General features: G+C 40.5%; 2 protein-coding genes, 1 non-coding gene and 1 pseudogene across 4 annotated transcripts; 1 reads left to right on the plus strand and 3 right to left on the minus strand.

The window, feature by feature from the left end:
• Positions 1–30: 30 nt before the first annotated feature.
• On the minus strand, positions 31–11,387 carry LOC130138055 (zinc protease PQQL-like). 2 transcript variants are annotated; one of them, XR_008816476.1, is made up of 22 exons: positions 11,164–11,387; positions 9,924–10,170; positions 9,723–9,848; positions 8,922–9,059; positions 8,701–8,835; positions 8,338–8,595; positions 8,133–8,270; positions 7,976–8,045; positions 7,667–7,880; positions 6,628–6,733; positions 5,248–5,481; positions 3,419–3,583; positions 3,182–3,331; positions 3,006–3,097; positions 2,483–2,564; positions 2,289–2,372; positions 2,098–2,214; positions 1,896–2,006; positions 1,701–1,781; positions 740–934; positions 184–380; positions 31–108 (listed from the first exon to the last, which is right to left on the minus strand). XR_008816476.1 is itself a non-coding variant. In XM_056310982.1 (21 exons), the coding sequence occupies exons 1-21, from the start codon at positions 11,370–11,372 to the stop codon at positions 303–305; spliced, it is 3,030 nt and encodes a 1,009-aa protein (XP_056166957.1). In that variant the 5' UTR covers positions 11,373–11,387; the 3' UTR covers positions 31–302. The 2 variants fall into 2 exon arrangements, 1 of the variants encoding a protein (XP_056166957.1); XM_056310982.1 differs by having other exon boundaries at positions 31–380.
• Positions 11,388–12,752: 1,365 nt separating this feature from the next.
• LOC115684575 (histone acetyltransferase type B catalytic subunit) lies at positions 12,753–17,088 on the minus strand. Its single transcript, XM_030609351.2, has 10 exons — positions 16,937–17,088; positions 16,715–16,756; positions 15,927–16,036; positions 15,297–15,365; positions 15,102–15,140; positions 14,951–15,027; positions 14,696–14,795; positions 13,998–14,082; positions 13,733–13,893; positions 12,753–13,611 (listed from the first exon to the last, which is right to left on the minus strand). Exons 1-10 carry the CDS (start codon positions 17,013–17,015, stop codon positions 12,973–12,975), a joined length of 1,401 nt encoding a protein of 466 aa, XP_030465211.1. The 5' UTR covers positions 17,016–17,088; the 3' UTR covers positions 12,753–12,972.
• A 120-nt stretch (positions 17,089–17,208) lies between these two features.
• Positions 17,209–17,280, plus strand: TRNAP-UGG (transfer RNA proline (anticodon UGG)). Its single transcript has one exon. It is a non-coding gene; the product is annotated as a tRNA-Pro (tRNA).
• A 694-nt stretch (positions 17,281–17,974) lies between these two features.
• On the minus strand, positions 17,975–19,539 carry LOC115684588 (probable caffeoyl-CoA O-methyltransferase At4g26220; annotated as a pseudogene).
• Positions 19,540–21,923: the final 2,384 nt, after the last annotated feature.

Consider the following 21,923-nt stretch of genomic DNA (forward strand, 5'->3'; position numbering starts at 1 on the left):
GAATCAAAATCTCCGGAGAATATGCAGTAATTCGGAAATCTTAGTGATTTTTCAGTAGAATTCTTCAGTTGTCTTGTTCAGAAACGGTAGACATGTTGTTTAATGATTCTGAGTTCATAAAACAGGGGCCGATCAGATGAAGAAGGCAGGCTCGAAAGTAACTTTAAAGCGCCCGAGATTTACCTTTTCTTTCTATCAACTAGTGTTTCTACACTAGTAAAGTTTGATATCTCGAAGTATTATGAGCTGTACCTTACTGAATGAGCCAAGTCCTATGCGACTTTTAACTTGAAAAAAATCTCCTACGATTTCACAGAGCGGCGCGAGTATCTCCACAAACTCAGAGCCAAGACTGCCATAGCAGCGACACCTGCTAAAATCTGCATAAGACCCAAATACCCACGATTACCTTCTTAAAAAGTAAAAGATGAACTCAAATGAAAAAAAAAAGAAGCTGATAAATGATGAGGAGCTTAAACCAATGCAACACTACAAAAGGCGGTCATGACCTATAGTTTGCAAATGTCAAATATATTTTCTAATTTTGGATTATATAGTTTTTTCAAAGTACTTGCAGGACCGAGGACTGGCTAACTGATAGAGAACATGAGAGAGTTGATCAACGAGTGAGAGCGATGAGGGAAAATAAGAAGTTCCTAGGATGATTGTTGAAACGATAAATCTATAGGATGTAGCTAATTCACAAGTGGCGAGAACTGTCAAGCTAATTGCAACTGACCTTTGCATCTCTTCCGTATATGGTCTGAGAGAACCCGAATAGTGATTTTAACATTGCGAGGCGAGACCTTTGCGGCAGCAAAATCACCACTGTGTGCTGCTTCTTACAAGGAAAAGGTAGTATTCTTTGTAAAGCCGACTGGGCTGTGGATGGTGTAAGAGATGCTCTAACTTTTGAGCGTCCTTCATCTTGAACCTGCACCAGAAATGGAAAGAATGGGACGAGTCATTAGAAATACCGTCAAAGCTGTCCCTCTTCTACTACAAGATTAAGTAACATTGTTATTTAAGTATCCTACAGCACTTGTCTATGGGGTTTGGTGGGTTTTATATACGTACAGTCTCGCTCCACCAAATGATCTAAGCTTTTAGTTTGGCTATTTCACCATATTATCACAGCCACTTTTCCCCAAAATTTATTTCACATGCACGTGCTATTCTCAATTCGATTTGCATGTGAGAGGGTGTTGTAGTATTCTACATCGCTTATTGGCTTGGTATTTATAGGCGTGCAATCTACCTCTACCTAATAATTTAAACTTTTGGATCAGATATTCTGACAATCACATAATATTGATCGTGTGAAATTTATAGTTGAATATTCACTTTTGACCTTTGACAGAATAAGAAGGTAAAATTCTATATACTGCATATAACGATGACAGTCTTATTCATGTTCATACTTCTTTACAAATGTATTAAGAAGAATAGTCCAAGCAAGATCGTCCAACTAATTTGCATTAGCTTCCATCGTTGGATATTTATGTTCTTTCATCCTACAAAACGTCATTGAATAGATACTGCAGGGATTCCAATTTTCACATGGATTTTCAAGCCTCATAAAATTGTAGTTCAGTGCTACATGACCAAATGAAACGTATGCACAGAAACCACACGGCGCGATGAATGATGCAGAATGGAAAAACGACATAAAAAGGCAGAGGATGACCCCAATAACTCACCTTAAACGAAGTGCCCACATCTCCGGAATAAACTCTTGATTGGTAGCTGCGCAAAATTTTGTCCAGCCAGTAATAGTTCTCCTGAAAAAGAAAACACCAGAAATGGATCAATGGTGAAAATTCATATGGCTCCAATATACTGATAGATCATGATCATAAAGAATGCAGAATCTCAAAGAAGAATTTCACTTTAACCTGCACTCCATCTTCATGAGCTCTTTGTTCTATCTCCAGAATTGTCAAAACATCCTCTTCTGATGGGCCTTCCTCTTGAAGACGTTGTATTTCGTCCAAAGTGAGATCAACCTGTCGAGACACATTGCAAAATGAGCTAAAACTAGGGCATCAACCTCTTAGATCCAGCAAAAGCAAGAAAGAGAATTGAAATGGAAATTACCAGCTTCAAGGAGATTTCTGGATCACAAGAAAAATCAATGCTAATGTCACCACGTACATCGCCAGTCCTTGAAGGTCTATTACTGCCAAGAAATACTGAAACCCCAGTGGAATAGATCTGTACATAATGGTAAGAACTAAATAACAGCCAAAAGAACAGAATGGTGAAAACAATGCCCGCACAGTAAATACCTGCCCATGCTTGAAACGAAGAACCTGCATTAGCTTTGTTTCAAGAAGTTTGCTCAAAAATCCGATAGAGTGAATCTCCTCCACCTTCATTCGCAATTTGTTTTAGACAGTAGTACAAACAGAAATTGGTCAAAAAAGCATGGCAACCCTCTCATCCATAAGGTGTGAAAATTCGATCACAAGGAACCACATACCATTGTTCCATTTTTCAATTCCACAGGAAAGCAGATCTGCACAGAACACTGAGCTTGCACCATGGGACTCCTAACAACTTCCCTATAAGGGTATGTAGAGTATCAGAATCCAGAACAGATAAATTAAATTTTTTATTGTATTAGAATTCAGAACAGGTAAATTAAGCTTCACCATGAAGAAAATTACTGGAAGCCCATCCACATATTTCACTCCTACTGAAGCATACCAAATTGCTATTGCATATGAAAAGCAAGATTGGATGAAAGATACAGAGGATGATGAATATAGAGAACTGACTTTTAAGTATTCTCAAAGATGCTAAGAGAGAGTGGAGTGCAAGGGCACTAGCTAAAACTAAAAGAAAGTAGGATAGGGTGGAGATGTGACAGGTATTTCATTTCCAGACTCATTTCACAAGGTCCTTAATACTTCAAATTTGACCAGTTCTCAAAGAAAAAGAGATCCTAATCTCCCCCCTTCTTGTTCTGGTGGGAGGGGTGACATGATAACTGAAGAGCCCACCTGACACTCTTCGTAGGACAAGTGACTGGCAAGCCCTTGAGGTCATCACGGCTATATCTTAATATTGGCTCAGGAGGCCTTGGAATTCCACCCTATATGAAGAATCAGAACACAAAAATCAGAAGGCTTTTAAATCTTTAGTGATTGCGAAATCATAAGCTGCAAAAATTACTTACCAGATATTGCAAGATCAGAGGGACAGCAATTATAGGACTTATACTGCCAACAATCACAACTGTAAAGGTTGATGGATCCTTAAAACAGCAACTGAAGTATTCACAGGCTCTCCTTGGGTCTACTCTTTTGAGGTCACTTATCTTTATGGGCTGCAGAGAAAAATTTTAGCTCATTTCTGACCTTGGAATAACCGTCTTAGAATCAAAACTGAAATAAAACCATGATTCCAGGCATACCCTGAAAAAGTACGAGTTTCCATAATTGAGCTCTCTCACACGGTTTACAAAGGCAGTATAAGGATCCCTCTCTTGAGCACGAACTGCTGCTTCAGCCATTTGCATGACAATTTTGACATCCTCTTCTCCCGGTTCCACAACGGTAGCAAATAGTTGATAAAGAAGCTGCCAATTTCAAAATGAAGAGCTCAATATTGAACACCTGAACAGCAGTGGCAACATGTAAAATGCAAATGCAAGGTACTGAGTAATATTCAAAGAAAACATGAAAGCAAATTTCCACATGTCGAAATAGGGTATCCTCATTCAAATAAGTCCAAACTGCAGGCAGCTAGATACTCAATTAAGAGAATCATATCCTTGCAAGAAACATAGGGTGAAAACACGGGCATCCTGTAGATTCTATGTCAGCAGATATCAAAATAGAGATAAGGCTGCCCAATCGACTACATATGATGCAAACAAGGCATCGCAACTCTTGCTGGTTAGGGCTCTAGAAGACTACCAAACCCAAATCACAGAAAGATCTCAAACACCAATCTCGAAATGAATAAAATCACAAGCAGATGCTGCTATTGAGGGCGCCACATCATCTTATCTAATATTTGGTTCATAATTTGATAACCTTTGGTTGTGGTAGGAGAGCGCTACAGCTTGTCTGTTCTTCTAGTGACAATTATACTTATACTCTATGACTTCACCTACATATGAGTGATACTGTATTTATGCAGACTATCTGTATCTACATTTTCTCTGACATTAGCGGTTGATCCAAATGTGCAGATATAAAAGATGCATGGGCCCAATTGCCACAAAACTGGAATGAGATTCACTCTTTTAGGTTGTGTTTGAGGGATTCCCAGCAATATAATGATCTTTCTTCTAGTATATGGCTTCATAACTTTTTTGACAACTCTAAAGTCTTTCACAAATCTTCTGCGGTCCTCCTCTCTATCTTTTTTCTTTCCTTCCTAGAATTGTTCTTTCTATTCCTTTTAGGAGCCTCGAGACAGATCTAAAGATGCATGCTTTAAGTAGATGACGCAAAAGCTCAAACTAACCAGTCAATTTGGAATCCAATTCGGGATTTTCCTTGGGATGTATCAGGAAGGAATTGGAATGAACGGAATTAGGAGAAGAAAGACTCGCGAGTAATGAATGGGAAGATCGTAAAATTGGAAGAAAAATGGATTTTTTTGGTTAGACACATGGAATTGGCTAAGCATTTTCCTCTCAGTTGCCCTATCCTAGAATACATAGAGATCTTTGTGGGATCCGGCCAATAGCATTCTTTATACCGTTAGGGCCACCAGAACAATGGCAAGATGCAGATCTATGGTGTTGATAGAATATAATTAAAATGACATTTTATAACGTGATGAAATATTCATCATTTATCAATAAACTGGTAATTGCTGTCTGTTAACATGCACTTCTTGCTAATAGCACCAAGTAGGTTTTCACTAATTGAACAATTAGATTGGAATTAGTACTAGTATAGAGTCCAACCCAATTAATTCAGATGAGAGAGAGAGAGAGAGAGAGAGAGAGAGAGGGAGAGGGAGCAATGTCAAGGAAAGTATGAGGAACACGGTTTAACAATGCTATGAAAATGAGATAAGCATATTAAAGAGATAAACTGAGGTTAGAAGGATATATCTCTTCCTGCAGTCTAACCAAGTTTATGCTATTTAAAAATCAACAGAAAAACGGACGGACAAATTAAGACCTACAGTTGATCTTTTGGAAGACCTGGATATACAACTACTATATGTAACAATGACATGACTGGATTCTTCAGTCCTGACGATAAAATTACTAAGTCAAACCTGCAGAGCAGTTTCCAGGTCCAATGGAGAGCAATCCCCAGAAAAAGACCTCATATAAGCTCCAATCTTTGTACCAACTTCAGCTCTCTTACCAGCAAGCATATCCATTAGTACGGAAGGTCTATAGCCATATACACCAATTTCCCCAGCAATCGTAGATCCCATAGAGCATGAAAAGTATTCATTCTCCGGTACTTCAGATAGACCCCCATATGAAAAACCAGTAAACAGGACCTGTAGTGCAGAACTATCAATGTACTAGGTTAAAAAATTAAGAGAATGCAGAAAACAAAAAATCTCATGATTTCTGCAAAATGTCTCATCATACATGATGATATGTATCAGAAATATGAAAAAAAAAAAAAAGAAGAAGAAGAATATCCTCACTCACTTTATAAATAGATTTAACTAAGGAGTTGACATTGAATAAGTTTGCTCCATCAGATAACCCTTTGCACAGGTAACAAATCACTTAGTTCTTTCACCTAAGTGAGCAATGAACCAGTTATCGCTACTTATGCCATCTTTAGTTCAATGAGAAGGTTCACGAAGTAGGAACTAAACGTTTTGATAATTTCAAATCTAAGATAGAAACCAACTTTCTCTAGCTTTCCGGAAAGCCAAATATTAGTACTCATAAAAAAAAACCAAGGAGACATTGGCACCTTCAAGTTCAGCTAGAATTTTTTTGGGTATGATCAATAGATTCTACAGCTGAGAATCCTGCAGCAACAAAGGCTTAAGAAGATCTTTGAAAACTTGACCTCCAGATACAACCAAGATGGTTAGACTGCTTACAACTAACTTTCTCCAAAATAAAATGATTTTGAGTTAAGCAAGCAACAGACAAACCTATGGCTGAACAATGATAAACAACTGGAAATAAACGACATGAAGATGTATGTCAAGTATGCTTGTTCACACATATGATGCCATGCTATATGCATTTGGTGTTATCATAACTCCTTTCCAATCAAAGCCTATTTTCATCAGTTCTGGTAGAAAAGAAATTCTTAAAGGTGCCAGACACACATCTTTTCAAGAGCCCAACGGTACTCACGTTTATCTCATGACCCAAATCTATATTAGGATTATAAATTTTAAATATTTTGACTGCTCTACAACTAAGCAGATAATACATGCATGCACAGGGATTTAAGATAGCAGGACTGGTGAAGTCCATGTTTTGTTTCTCTCTCTGCCTCTGACAGCCCCTTCCTCACAAGGAAGTGTACATAATCTGATGAATGCCATTCATAGAATAGGAAAAGGATGACTATTTAGAAATATATCATAACTTTCACGATGCACTACCCTAAGATTGTATATGTAGACTACTCACAATGAGGAGTTAACAAGGCACAGAAGTCCAGACTTTACCTGGTCATCAAGGAAGTCAGTACATTTATAACATACTCTCATCCCATTGGATAGGATCAATTCAGTGGCTCCGATGTTTGAGTATTCAAGCTGCTGGGCACTATAGCTGAAAAGAACATCCTTACAAAGTTAATGTTTTTTTTTTTCTGGCCATACAAGGTTAAAGTTTTAATGTTCCCAAAAGAATTGTCCACCTAGATTGATTGAATAACCCATTGAGAGAACATGCTTGGCTATAAAGTTGACAGAAGAATAAGAAGAAATCAGTCATAGGTAGTTTAACCCTGTCACAGAATCTGCATGATGCTTTTGCAGCAATATCAGCACTTTTCAAGATTCATAATAGTCAATCACAATGTCGTCTGTACAAATCACTGTTTGAGGTGTTTCCATGTTGATAGAAGTAGAACTCTAGAAGATATTGATTTACAGAATACAGTTCATTTAATAAAAACAAGGGAAATCACAATGGAGGTCTGAGGAGCAGTTAAAATATGTGTATAATTGCTTAAGAACTTTAGTTGTTGTTAATCATATCTTGATCGGATGAGGACCATAGTGGAAATGGAAATAATCATGATAACTGTAATCTGACAAGTTCAATAGCCAAATACCTGACAGATAATAGTTAAATTTTATGCCACAAATCATGAGCTAGGCCCAAGACATGCAATTATAAGATAGCTGGCTGTGCTATCCCTAGATGTTCCATGAGTGATTTGTGGACCTCTAGTTATATAGCACAACCATCCCAAAACCAGCAAGAAGATCTCCACAAGCAGAGTTATCAATATTTGAGGAAATTCCGTTGAATTTTATTTTACATGTTCATTGCCTAAAGTTTGACTCAGCTGAAACTACATTTGGGAGAGTAAAATCCATATCTACCATTCACATACAAGAGAGTAAACGATAACCATATAGAATAAGATAGGAACATGATTGGAGGATATGCATGAATTAGATATAGAAAATTTATGATTTTAAAACTTCCAAAGGCAAGGACAAGTACAAGAAGAGACTATTGGCCAAACTGTACCCCGGATTTGGCTTCACGGGGACTATCTCTTCTGGAATATGTTCTTCATCCCATGGTGGAATTTGTTTTGCCTCCTCTAGAGAGTTGACCTTCAATACGACACTCCTAAGATCGTCCACCTTTGCAAATACTTGAGGCTCAACGGCCTTAATGACACAACTGCTCGAGGTAAGCAGCTTCTCCGCATATTTTGATACGTCTAATGATGAAATATCTAGAAGTACAAAAGAACTTAGTCAGTGCTCAGAACCTCTATTTTCTCTGGTATGGAAAAGCACTAAACTACATTAGATGGTTATGATGACTCACAGGGTAAGATAGTTTTCTGGAGTTGTGCCTCATACTCAATACCAATTACAGGCTCACCACGCAAAAAATGCTGCACATTTATATGTAAATATTAATCATTTCTAAAACTAATAAATCTAATTAATGACATTATCAAGATTATGGGTCGTGGAAATACTTGGATCAATTCATCTCGCAAGCTGGTTGATTGCGTTTGATCACGCTCCAGATAAGCGGATTCGATCTCCGACAATAGCAAAGCTCGAACAATAGAGATTTCGCGTTCTGAAAAACCATGGATTCTCACCCTCGCCACCTGAAACATATGTGTGGCTGAAAAACGACAAACAACAAAGAAGCTTATTAACCTAAGAGAAACTGACCTCCATGAGCATTGATTCTAGAGCCCCTATGGTCCCTCCTTCTTTGCACAATGCTGTTATCATATAGGCCTTTAGTGGACGAACTAAGACATCTGAACCAGCTGAACATGAGAAATAGGGCAGATCTTTCTTCCGAGATTGCTTGAAGAATCTTTGGTTTAGGGCATGAAGAAACACAGATTCTGTGAGCAAGTCCTTGTAATCCTTCACGGTTTTTAAATCATCAACTGGCATTTTGTAGCTGATCATTACCACACTCTGCACCAATACACATCAAGCTTATCTAGTCATGAAGAAACACTTCCAGGATAACAAACAAAGGCTAATATCATGCACAAAAGAGAAAATTAAGCACGCACTCACCCCAGCAGCTTCACTTTCAACAAAATATGAAAATCGTGGTCTGTCATGAGATGGAACTGAATAGGTAGGAATGGGTTGGTGGTCAAGCACTGCACCTTTCTGCCTAAAATGAGTCTTTATCATATCAACTACACTCTGCAATGGAGTGGAGAAGGAGAGCTTTAGAAATCCTGGAAATTTGGAAACTAAACATGGAAAGTTGATATGCAATGACACCAAACCTGAGTATCAGGAAAGTCTCCAACAGCTACAACTGCCATATGACATAACTGGTACCATTTCTGATAAAACTGCTTCACAGTCCCAGCAGAGACGGTTCGAATCACCGCTTCTGTTCCAATAGGTATGCGCTCTGCATACTGCATTATCCCGATTCCAATTGTAAACCACAAACTATGCAACTTCGCCGAGGTAAACTTCAATTTTTCATCAGCCAATATAACTTCCTCTGTAACTTTAAATGCCAACACTTTTGGGGAAACTTTCTTTTCCTTTAGTTAACCTTTAGAAATTTACAATCACAGGCGATTTTTCAAATTCTAATCACCTCACAGTCCTACTCTTGCATTGCAGCTTCACTAAAACACAGGGAAACAGAAAAAATTCCAAAGAAGATAGAATGAAAAAGGGAAATAGCACGCCCCACCTCAGAAAGAGGGGATAAAAAAGGCAAATAGACATGCTACTTTCGTTGAAATGACTTCTACCTGATCGTCTATTAATTTGGCAAGGTAATAGAAGGCTACCACGAACTGAACTCAAAAGCGATGCAAAAACACATCCTTCGTAATTTCCACCCACAAGCATGGCTATAAAAACATCTTTTAATCTGGCCATCCTAGAGGCTAGAGCAACAAGTCTTCTCTACCATTTTAGAAAGAGTTTAGAGATATTAGAAGTATATTCTTCAAACAAACTCTCATTTGCCGGAGTAAAAAAGTGCAGTATAGCAAAGAGTCACTGAAATATTAGTTAAAAAAGAATAGAAAGCAATAGGAATATGATTGATTACATGGAAATACCTTTGAACCTTCCATCAACAAAAGCCAATGAGCATCCTGCATTCTTCCAGTTGCATTCCTGTTACTTCTGTATTCTTCTAAGACGGCTCCTCGTTCTTTTTCCAGATCATCTTTTGAGACTCGAACCTGAAGTCCACAACTATTAATGCCGAATAAATCAAGAGAGCCAATAACTATCAAACTATCAAGTTTTGTTGGTACCTCAGAGCTGAACTCTGCCAATATAGAGATAGCCTGAGACAGCAGCTCAGGCTTGTCAACAGGAACAAACAACTCATATATGGTCTGATCAGCAGATGTTACAGCATTTTGACAAGCACCAAATTCTGCTCCGATACTCTCTAGGAATTTCACGATATCATGATTGGTATATCTGTTAGTGGCACTAAAAGCAAGGTGCTCAATTATGTGAGCAACGCCGAGCTCATCATCCTCTTCCAAGACTGAGCTGCCACAAACACAATAGGTTATCCTCTTTGTCAAACCAACAGGATGTTTTACCAAAGAAATAAGCAATGCATGAAGTGTAACTAATGGCTAGATAAAAGACACCCCCCATTGTTTCTTTATAGTTAAGAACCGATACTGGCAATGAAGGTGGAATCCTAGACTGTCATCAGGTTCTGTAATCTGAGTCTGTAATGGTAGCAAGACTCAGCTGTTTCATCAATAGCATAAACGAAAAATGCCGAATTAATAGAACCACACCTACCACATGTGCTTCAAGGTATGAAAGACACACAAGACGCAATGCATGTGGTCTCCATGCCAACAACTCTGATATAATTGCGTGACAATTGGGCTTAAACCATATCACCTTAACCACGAGTTTATTCAGGCATCGGTTTCGCCTGAGTTTTGACTTGTCAACCAGATGACACGTACCGACACTTCATATAAGAGACTCGGATGGATGAGTCACAAATTTGGATTTGCTCGTCCATGCAAATATGTTAATGACCCGACCTTACCAGCACAAGCCCGACAAAAGCATAGCCTCGTGGGAGAGTGACAAGCAGACAGATCTTCCAAAAGTAGTGGCTATTCTCGTACATTCCACCATTCTCTTTAGACAAGGTTTCGCTATAACCATTTCAACAAATGACACATTCTGTCTCCCTCACCGAAAAAACAAAAACCCCCCTAAATATCGAAGCAGTCCTTCAACTGATGCCACTTCACAATTCTATTCCACCTCGCCGCATCTCATTTTGCAAACCGATTCCGCTACTCCACAGCCTCTTCGGTCAAACTCCGACAGTTCACTTCGTAACTCAGTCAACACGCACAATCGAACTCGAATGCACCACTCAAAAGCTCGCTCTAAGCGCTAACACTACACCATCGATCGCAAGCTCCCTTCCCCGATCGAATCGCCTGTTCCGATAGCGGAGAAAAAGAGGAGCGGTTAAACAGGAGCCGCGAGAGCTCGGTTGCTTACCCAACTTGAACGACGAGAGCGAGGGCGGCTCTCATCCTGGGCTTGGAATTGCGGCGGACGTAGTAAGCGAGGCCGTTGTCGAGCCGGCCGTGCTCGGTGCCGAAGGGCTCGTCCCCGAGCGCGTCGCCCATGTCGACGGCCGCCAGCTTCAGCGACCGGAAACCGTGCTTCCGCCCGAGCTGCGACGTCTCCGCCGGGAGCAAATCCATGGCGCCTCTCGCTCGCTCTCTCTCGCTCGCTGTGTGTGTGTCGCGCGCGTACTGGCGACTGTTTTCGGACTTGGTTTCAAGCAGAGAAAGATTTTGATTTGCTGTTTGCGTCCTGGGGATTTTGCTTTTTACTACTCAAAATGGGCATGGGATGGGATGGCACGGGTGATAGTACTGGTTGGGGCTAATTAAAAAAAAAAGCATTATTTTATTTTGAGTGATAATTTTGGTTTGAACTAAATACAAAATTTTATTCGAGTTTCAAAAAGCATAATTTTTAAATTGTTCGTGCTGAATTTTAGATTTAAGTGAAAATTGATGATTTTTTACGAGACAAAAAAAGTTCGGATCAAAATTGTCATTGAAGATAAAATTAGTGTTTTTTTTGGAATTGGCCTTATTGGTTGAGAGAAAAAACGATTTTCATTTTCTTTCTGGGGCCTTTTTCTCCCCCATTTTTTTTTTAATTTTAGTTACAAGGAAATAAAAAAGAAGGTTAAAATGGACGACCCGCGCTATTATCATTCAATTTATTATGAATATTACTATAAAAGTCTTGCACCCGTTACGGAAATTTCAAATTAAGAAATATTTATTTTCCGCACTACCAACAGCTGTCCGAATTTTGGCGTGCTCATCAACGTAACATGAGCTATTCATTTGTCCACGACGTAGAAGACGGGCGACTTCTTATTAACCACTTTGGGGTAAGCGACGGTGTAATAAAGACTCGAGTAAGAAATCATTTGATTGATCACTTTGTCGTTCGCTTTGAGTCCATCGTTGTCATGAATTTTGCAAATCGGGTTTGATCATGAATCTTCCAGGTACTTCCAATAGCTTCGGATACATCACAAACTTGGACAAGTAATTCTGAACTGAGTATTTGGTCTGTTGAGTTTGACTTTCTTTGTCTAATCCCTTACCTGAGAACTTTGTCGATTGCCGAATCCATTAGGTTACCTTGACTAGCAATTGCGTCGTGCTATCTTACACAAATTTGTGAGTAATAAGCATTTTCATCCTCTGCATCTTGATGCATCTGTTTTGCACACAATTTTGATGGGAACGGTAGAGGTGCATGAGGCTTTCCCTCAGCTCAGTCGTTTTGGTTCTTGAGACCCGCCATCTAAGGATTTCTCAATAGAGACGCGCGCATATCGTCTTCTTCAACTGCGGAAACGTCGGAAGAACTCGCGCTACCAGTCAATAAAAGGGTGGTGTGCCTCCCTCTCATTTGTTTAACAAATTTCAACACACCGATTCGATGCGGGTTACAATTGTAACAAGCTTTAGGAGATAAAAGCCAGACATAAGAGAGACATGGGCACTTGAAAATGACAGGACCGTGAATGCAGCTTCTTCCCTGGACCCGCACGATAGTGTAAAACCAGGAAACGATCTACTTCTCCTGACATTGGATCCAAAACTAGGGATTGAGCATAAGCAAAACTACGCTGTCATGATCCGCAAATTGCGGCTAGCAAGGGTTTCTCAAATCATAAGCTAAAAGGGTAATGCCCACCTCAGTCATCTACAGGACCTCTGTTAATTCCATCCCGAGGGCTACAACATTTGTATTACACGACCTTTTCTGCGCTCATTTCCGAGATACCTTCTGAGCAATCAGCTTGATGTCCTTCAGTCTTTCATCAATTAACTGCTGCAGCTGCTCTTCTTGCTTGTTCTGGTTGTCCTCCACTTGGATACCGTTAGCTTCACCACCTGCTTGTGCCCTATGCATGACGAATGACATCTCTGGATCAAAATCACTCGGTACTTCAATCACTTTCTTCCCGGCAGTCTCAGAGTCTTTTCCCAAGATGTCGGCCCTGACACGGTTTGAAATGACGGAAAAATAATCCTGTATGCTCTTATCGGCTGGATCAAGCCCAACATAGACCAGAATCTCCCAACACTGAAGAAACTGTTTCTTGTTGATTTTGAAACGCTTCCTGGCATCCTCAACCACGCTAGGAGGAGGCAACAACCGAGGGATGTAGGTTTTCTTTGATAGTTTGCCTTGCTTCAACTGAGATACTGTTGAATTTACTGCCTGCTGGACCTTGTCAAAGCTCAGAAGCCGTTTCACATCGATACATGTTCGCAAGTGCTGAAGATTATCCACTGGCTCTTCTATTGTGAAGTCATAAACACCATCGGCTATTGCGACATTGTTAAGCACCTCCAGGAGATAGCGGCCATAACCTTTGCGCTGGTAAAGTGGTAATACTAGAATCTGACATTGACAAAAGACCTCATGAGCAATACAAACTAACTGTTCGAATACACTCTACATGCTCTTCTAAAGCACTGGAAACTTGTCTTCTTTCTTATAGCTAACCAAGACGAAAGCAAACCTGACCCAGCCGCAGTCGCGAACTATCAGGATAGCGATAGAAACGGTACACAGCAGCAAAACCAAGAAGCCTATCTTGAAAATTGCCTTGCTGATCACTTGTCTTATGAATAAGAAGATACAGCTCCCAACTTGAATCAGTTACGTCAATAGGATTGCTACCTGATTCATCAGAAAAAACTTGCTCAGGATTGGAAATTTCTACCCTTGACATATAATGCAACACATGCACACCCAAATAACCCTCGAACAAGTCAATGAATTACCGTCTACAAGAAGCAGAACAAGAGGGACCAACCGACTATACAAGTGTCCCGCCGTCATATCGCCCCCCATCAGCATGCGCACAACCTGACATGCGGGAAGAGTCAATTTTCATGATCCTTTCAACAAGTACTGCCTACTGTGCAAAAGGAGAAAAAAAACAAAGGAACACCTAATGCATCAGACAAAGGAAAGATGAAAAGGCAGAGCAGGAGAATGAAAAGCAGGCTCCTCCAAGAACACTCTGTCAAACTTATCAGATTGTTAAATGGGCAATATAAAAATCCAACTCCCTCCCCGGTCCCAGGGAGAGAGAGAAGGGCAGGACAGACTTTGATTTTCACAATGTTGACTAGCCATCAGCCTACAATGATAAGGCAAACAATGCACATTTCTTCTTGCGATTTACCGACATTCATAGTACAACCAACTAAAAGAATCAACGATGAGATTGCTCGTAAGAGGAATTCTGCTTCCCAAGACAGGTTTGTATTGAAACAGGAAAATCTTAATTAGCAGCAGTAGGAAATGAACACATTCATTAGGTAGGCTTTACCTATTACAAAGCATAATGAAAGTTGATTGTCATGTTCATCATATTATGCATGCACGATAATGATGAGCACTGAAAATGGAAAATTTAAAGGCTATTTTCATGTGTTATCATAGTCAGCATCAGCGTTTAGAGAATTAAACCCACCTTCACATCAGAACTAACTGCTTTTAGATTACTAATGGAATCGTTGACATGACCATCACAGTATTTATGCTCTAAAATCTCCCCAGCTGAAACTGCAGACCTGAGAAAAGTCATATCGACATGATAACTTAACAAATAAGTAAATAAGACACTCAGTAAACCAGAGCCGAGAAAATAAAGAATGAAGTTCTAATTTTAACCTCCCCCCCCCCAAAAAAAAAAAAAGATAAGATAACCGGAAAAAAAAACCCGTACCTAATAAATTGGGTCTCCTTGGAAAAAGTTTGAAGGAAGTCATCTTTATTTTCCACAAGAGTTTCACCAAACATATCCTGATTCAAAGATCAACCAATTAGCGGTTGTCAAGAGGAAAGAACAAAAACACTTTAACCAGTAAATTCAGTACCTTAAGAGCAGTGTTCAGATCTGTGATTCCTTTGCCTCCCTTGAACAAATAAAAACCACAAATATCGTATGTCACCATAAACAAAGACAAAGCTAAATTGCAAGACGAAAGCATCATTATCCCGCATTCTATTGACAACTCTAAAGAGTCAGCAATGCATACTGATCATAATGCAGAAGTAGATGGAGTACTTACATCCGATTTGCTCTCAAAAGCAATCTCTGCGTATGCATGAAACGATACGCAACTTACCCACACGGATATCTGCATCGAGTGCAACGAGCATTAAGTGGAGTCATCTTCTACTATTTAGAACTACACAATCACACAATGTTTCAAAAAGCTCAAAGAATCACAAAGATGAGATATTCTCCTTTTTCAGCCAGGAAACATATTGCTGCAAGAAAAAAGACCAAAAAAAATTTCTCATTCTCAATATATTTACTCGTTACAGAAGCAGTCAACCAAAACCATCAAAAGGATATCAACTGATAGATATCACTGCACTTCAAGCACAAAGACAGACTGCAGTATCCAGGGTCTTCAGTAGCTGATAAAGACTATTATTGTCTCATAGCTCATCAAAGGGAGCAGCTTGTCAAGCAACAACCAAACTAGACTATAAATGTCAATATAACAAGGAAAAAAAAGCAGCAAACATAATGAAAGATAAATCACAGCTTGATCATGCAGAAATAAAACAAAAGTCAACCCTCTACAGGCAAAGCACATTATCTGGTAAGTTTAAAAAAAAAAGCAGGCAACTCATGCATCTTCACACAACAAAGAACACATAGCATCACGCATGTAAGTTATGTCCCTTACATTTAGACCTTGGTATCCATAGATTTTTCCATCTTCCTCAAAGAAGTGACTCAAGTCAACTGGATCGAGGCAGAAGCTATCTGGAACTCCCATTTCTTCTTCCCTGGACACTACAAAACCAGCAACCATATTACAACTCACGGACATATGAAGTCGAAACACATTTCGGACAAAAATGCTCGGGGATCTAAAAAAGGAAAAACGACCGACAAACAAAAGCAAAAGCATCTCATGGTCAGCTGAGCCTTTAAACCGAGACAAATCTCTAAACTCAGTAACTCTACAAGGCCTAGGAAAAAAACACCAGGGTAGGTACCTCCAATAGCGTATAAACAAAGCAAATATAGTTCGCCAAAAAGAAAAAAACAGTGCCCACACGACTCTGGAAGTAAATGCAGAACATCAGCAAAGACCAAACCATTTCTGTTAGTTAAACTTAGCTTGGATTGAAATACGCAACCCGTATTTTGTCACGACAAAAATTCTTCCTTTTTTTCCGGCAGGAACCTAGTTACCACGATGAGAAGACAGACTAATGTCGAGTAAACCTTAAAACCTCTGACTTGGTTACTCCATGAATCAACTCATGAGTAGCTCACTCCCAACCATATATCAGCAAATACTAACGATTTTCATCAGGCCCGCTTCGCACTAAGCTACGAGGAACCGAATTGTTCAGCATCCAACAGAACTTCCAACTAATCCGAGCCGCCGCCGCCGCCGAAGAAACGAGAAGGGATAACGAAAACGCGCGAAAATCGCGGGAAATATACTCCGCCCGGACTTACCCAGATACACCTTGATGCAGCCGTTTGGGTCGACTCCAGCATCTGCACCACGAATGCAAAGGGAAGAAAAAAAAAACGAGGACGCTGAGCGCGCGAAACAGGAGGGAATTTTACGCAAGAAAACAAAACTAGCCGCGGGGGAGTCCCGCGGAGTACAGGGACGGGGTTTTTAGGGGGAAATTGAACGGGAAGGAGGTCGGGAAGAGGCGGTCCCGGAGTTACCGATGCCGGAGAAGCCGACGCGCCGCCGCTTCTTGGGCTCGGCCGCCGGATCGGGCGCGGCGTTGTGCTTCTGCGCCATCGTTAGGGTTTCGCCGAGCGGGAAGTGGGAGGAGGAAAGGCGGGAAATTGCGCAGAGCGCGAGAGCGAGAGGGAAGAGGAGGGAGACGTTGTGCGAACCGCGATATAAGAGGCACCGGGGTCACGTGGCGTGGCACGTGCCGAGACAGATAATTGGGTTATATCTAAATTACTTGCGTTCATAGCAAACGAGTGGGCGTTTGGTCTAGTGGTATGATTCTCGCTTTGGGTGCGAGAGGTCCCGAGTTCGATTCTCGGAACGCCCCTCCTATTTCAATCCTTTTGTTGCTTTTCCTTCTTCTTTTTTTTCCCTTCAATTTGCGCATAAAAATTGCATTGATGTATGAAGTTCAGGGTACGCTTTTCACAAGAATTTAGCTTTAGTTGGTTAGTTGGGGGTACGCTTTTCACAAGAATTTAGCTTTAGTTGGCTAGTTGGTGCCAAGACCAATTACCATGCCTAAGAACTAGAGGGAAACCCCCACTAAGAACCATATTGATGTATGAAAGTTCGGGGTACGCCTTTCACGCGAATTTAGCTTTAGTTGTTTATTCGGTGCCAAGACCAATTACCATGCCCAAGAACTAGCCAAACCTCCATTAAAAACCGCGCTGATGTATGAAAGTTCAGGGTACGCTTTTCACGCGAATTTAGCTTTAGCCGGTGCCGAGACCAATTACCATGCCTAAGAACTATTCTGGCGAAGAAAGCAGAGCAGATGAACATTGCTTCGTTATTGATGTTGTAGACCTCTCGTCGTCCACAACGAAGTTGACCTAGCGAAGCAATGCATCGGACGGAAGGATCACGATTGTAGCTCGGAGTTCCTGACACCAGGACTAAGGTAGATTGAAAAAAATGGACATGAACGGTCTTTTATTGAGTGAACAGTCCTCCAAATTTGATTCAAAGCATTCAAAAGGAAATAACACAACAGCCTCACAATCTGTATTAGAATCTATTGTGCTCAAATCTCAAAAGAAAGTAATAGAAACTATTTTGATCTGTGCCATAAATTTGATCAAAACACATCAGTAGACGCGCCCGCAGATCGTCATCCCATCGCCCAGCCCGACTTGAGATATATCGAACCGAGGATTGCCCACGATCATTTTGTTGAACTCGATCTTGTCCTTTCCATGCGAATTGCCTCAGCAGATCGGACAAGGCGACGGTGCCGCCCCAGAGAGTGTTGTCGTACACGATGATGACGCCCCCGACCCTCACCAGCCTCAGCAGCCTCTCATGGTAGTTCTTCAGGTTAGCCTTATCAGCATCTACGAACGCAAAGTCGAAGCTGCTTTCATTTTCTTGCTGACGCGAAAAAGAAGAGCCGGATGAGATTTTTGAGAGTCTAACAAGCTCAGAAGATACCATTTTTACTGCACAAGTCCAAATGAGGATCATCTTTTACTAGAGAAGTTACACTAACATTTTCTAGTAATTTATCGAGGACAGGCAAAGCTTGCGATTCGATGAAGTCGATCTTGTGTTCGACGATGGCCTTCTTGATAAACGGTAATCCGATCTCATATGCTTCTCTGTCTACATCGATCGCTATGATCTGCACAAGAAACATTTGATTTGACCAATATGAAACAGCAAGAGAAAAATGTGCAGATTAATTCTAGCTTGACAAACAGAATAGCAAGTTTTACCTTTTTTCAAAGCAAAAGACGACATACCTTGCCATCGTACGGAATCGTAAGAGCCGTGAGGAGGAGAGAGTATCCGGTGAAGACGCCACCTCTATAGTCTTCTTGGCGTTTAATAGCTTCAGGAGCAGGGCGATGAGCTGACTCCCATCCGACGCAGTTGCCAAGTAGGACCTGTTCAGTAAGAATTCCACCGACGCTGAACATACAAACTTACGACACTCTCTGGTTTTAGTACATGGACAACAACTTTTGATCATTGAATTCTATAATTATGGCAAATTTTTCTCAATTTTATCATCGTCGTGACATAAGTGTCCGGCACCGAAAGCGAGCAATGTTCACCGAAACCGAAAGTGAGCAATGCTCACCGAAAGCAAGCAATGTTCACCGAAAGCTTACATTCTACTTTGGAGAAAGACCAGCCCAGAGCTAGCAATGTTCAACGAAAGCTTACCTTCTACTTTGGAGAAAGAACTTCCCAGGTCACAATCTAACTTGGGAAAGTTTCTGCAATTCAATGTGGAAAATGGGCATCTTATAAAAGCACTTCTCTTCCAAGATAGGGCCAAAGCAGGCGAATTCTGTGTCATCTGGGTGTTAATTTTGCCGGCTGGACAATATTATGTTACAGTTGATATGGTTTGACTGACTCTGTGGCCGTGGTAAGGACCCCATTTCGTTTGGACACTAAGGAAAAGAACTGAACCTGTTCAAGATGGCATAAGGTTTCCATCATGTTGTCATTGATTCAGACATTTTTTGGTGTTTGTTTCCAACTGATGCAGGACTCCCTTCCTCGTATGACATTGAGTTGAGTACGATAACGTGAGACTGAATCTGTCGGATCCTCTGTATATAATCGCCATCGCAAGACCACACAACCAGACATGCATAAGGAATATAGGAGGAGGTGGAGAAGAGTTGAAAAGGAGACGCCAAAAATGTCAGGTTTACTACGCTACATTGAAAAGCATCATTGTCAGCAAGCCAATTGTGACTTTCGTTAACACATCACTCGTTCCGTTTTTGGCAAACATCGTCCCAGAAAATAATATCTATAAATTTAGACTTTTTCGATTTTGTCAAAAAATTTAGGTTACGCTTTTTCCACTTATCTTTTAGCTTAGACACTCCTGTTTTTTTGAAAATTTGATGACAGCATCCCTCGTTATCATTTGAAAAAAAAGAATGAAGAGCAACAGGAAGCCAAAAAAAAACAGAAGGATCCGAGGAGAGCTTAAGAGGGGCCCCAGCTGTTGACTCCACTGGATTTGCACGAACCCCCTGATAATATCCATAAATGGCTTGTTTTTGGTAAAAGATGGACATTACTATATGTAAATTCAGGTGCATGCTACACATAGGTACTCCAGTGCATTTCTCCCTCCGATTCAGAATAAATATGTTTCCGAACCCTCTCTTTCAAATTGAATCACAAACAAAGAAGGTGATTTGAAAGGAAACGAAGAGGGACCGAGAGGGTTGGAGGGTGAACCCAAAAAGAGCAGGGCTTGGTACGTTTGCCGGTCATCCGCTCGAGTCGCCGTCAGTCCTGCCAATCCCCCCAGCCATCGCACCTCACTCCGGCCAGCCGCTCCCGTTAGTCCGCTTCATTTTCGCTGTAGGGTCGTGTGTCAGAGGCAACTGAAGGGTCGTGGATGATGTTCGCGCCTAGTCACGGATGAGCCACGTCCCATGCACGAATGTGCCACGTCCCATGCACGAATGAGCCACGTCCCATGCACGTAAGGGGTCATGTCTCGTTCATGGACGGGCTCGGAGTCCTTTGCTCCCTTAGGCTGTGTCACATGCATAAGGGATATAGGAGGAGGTGGAGAAGAGTTGAAAAGGAGACGCCAAATAGAAAGATTGTCGATTAAGAATAGTTTTCGATTTTTGCAAAACCAAAATATCATTTTCGTAAACACGGGTAATAAGGATTTTCGGAAAAAAATGGATTATTCTCTAAATGAGACTCGTTAATGTGACTCGAAGAATTGGGTACGAAGAAAATTATTTTTGTCAAAAAAATTATTGCCGCAACTTTTTGGAAAAGCTGTGAACCTGTTGACACCAAAAAATGCCCAAGTCCTTGACTATGGAATCGGATTGGATAAGACCGAGCAAGACATGGTTGAAGTAAAATTTGTTAAGTCCATTCAGTCGGTCGATTATTATAGGAAACTCGAAAAAGGCGATGAAGAGTTGGCAACGGGTGAAATAACAGAACTTTGCTAAGTATTGAGCCACGAAGCGTCTGTAAGTGAAACTTGGTTCGGTCAACAAAAGAGCCAAAGTCGAAGTGAAGATCGATGAATCAAGAGCGAGATAAGTGTTCAAGTCATAAAACCAACAATTTCGACTACAATCATAATGACCCGTTCAATCGTGAAGCCAACATGATCACCAGTTCGTAGAACCGTATATCTCGAAAGCCATAAATGACAATGGCCGACAAACAAGGGATGTTATGATCGTTAGGAAGAGGTTGTAAGCTACAAAAGCTACCGTCTATGTGGGGCAAGTGATGAGGCCACCATCGTGGAGTAGTGGGTTTTTTGTAACATTTGTAAATACATGTTGCTAAATTTTAGGAGTAACATAGGATTATATTTTTTTCTCTTTAGAATTGTTGTTAACGATCTCTAGTAGCTATAAATATTAGGATTGTAATTCGAGCAAGGGACCGGTAATCCATTAGTAAACATTAGTTGTTCAATTTCATCTCCCTATTATCTTTACATTCCACTATTATTTCACATGGTTGGTCGTGATTGCCTCCGGTCTTTATACCTTTAATTTTCTCGTCAGTCCACCATTCCTGTCCAAAAATCAACAAAGAATCATGTACATCCTTTTATTGATTTCCATATCAATCCACATTTCTAAAGGAGTTTTATCATACACTTTTCAGCCAAATGGAACCATTTACTTTTCGTTGTCAAAGTCATACAAGTCTCTCTCTACATATGGCTCATCACACGACTCATTAGCAGTTTTTATGCGCACACGCACATTCAATGACTTTTCCAGGGACTTGTTTGTAGACTTCTCGTCGTCCATAGGGTAACAACATCACAAATGTCATAACTTTTATGACACTCAAGTGATTACCGTATATAAATTATGACACGCATTTGATCGAAAATAAAGTTATGGCATTTAAGTGAGCTTTATACGAAAGTCAAGACACTTGTGGTGTTATTATTTCTCGTCCACAACAAAGTTGACCTAGCGAAGTAACATGTCA

Source organism: Syzygium oleosum, unplaced genomic scaffold (assembly GCF_021117445.2).
Source record: "Syzygium oleosum isolate NSW1041296 unplaced genomic scaffold, Sole_v2.1 Sole_v2.04, whole genome shotgun sequence".
NCBI classification, from domain to species: domain Eukaryota; kingdom Viridiplantae; phylum Streptophyta; class Magnoliopsida; order Myrtales; family Myrtaceae; genus Syzygium; species Syzygium oleosum.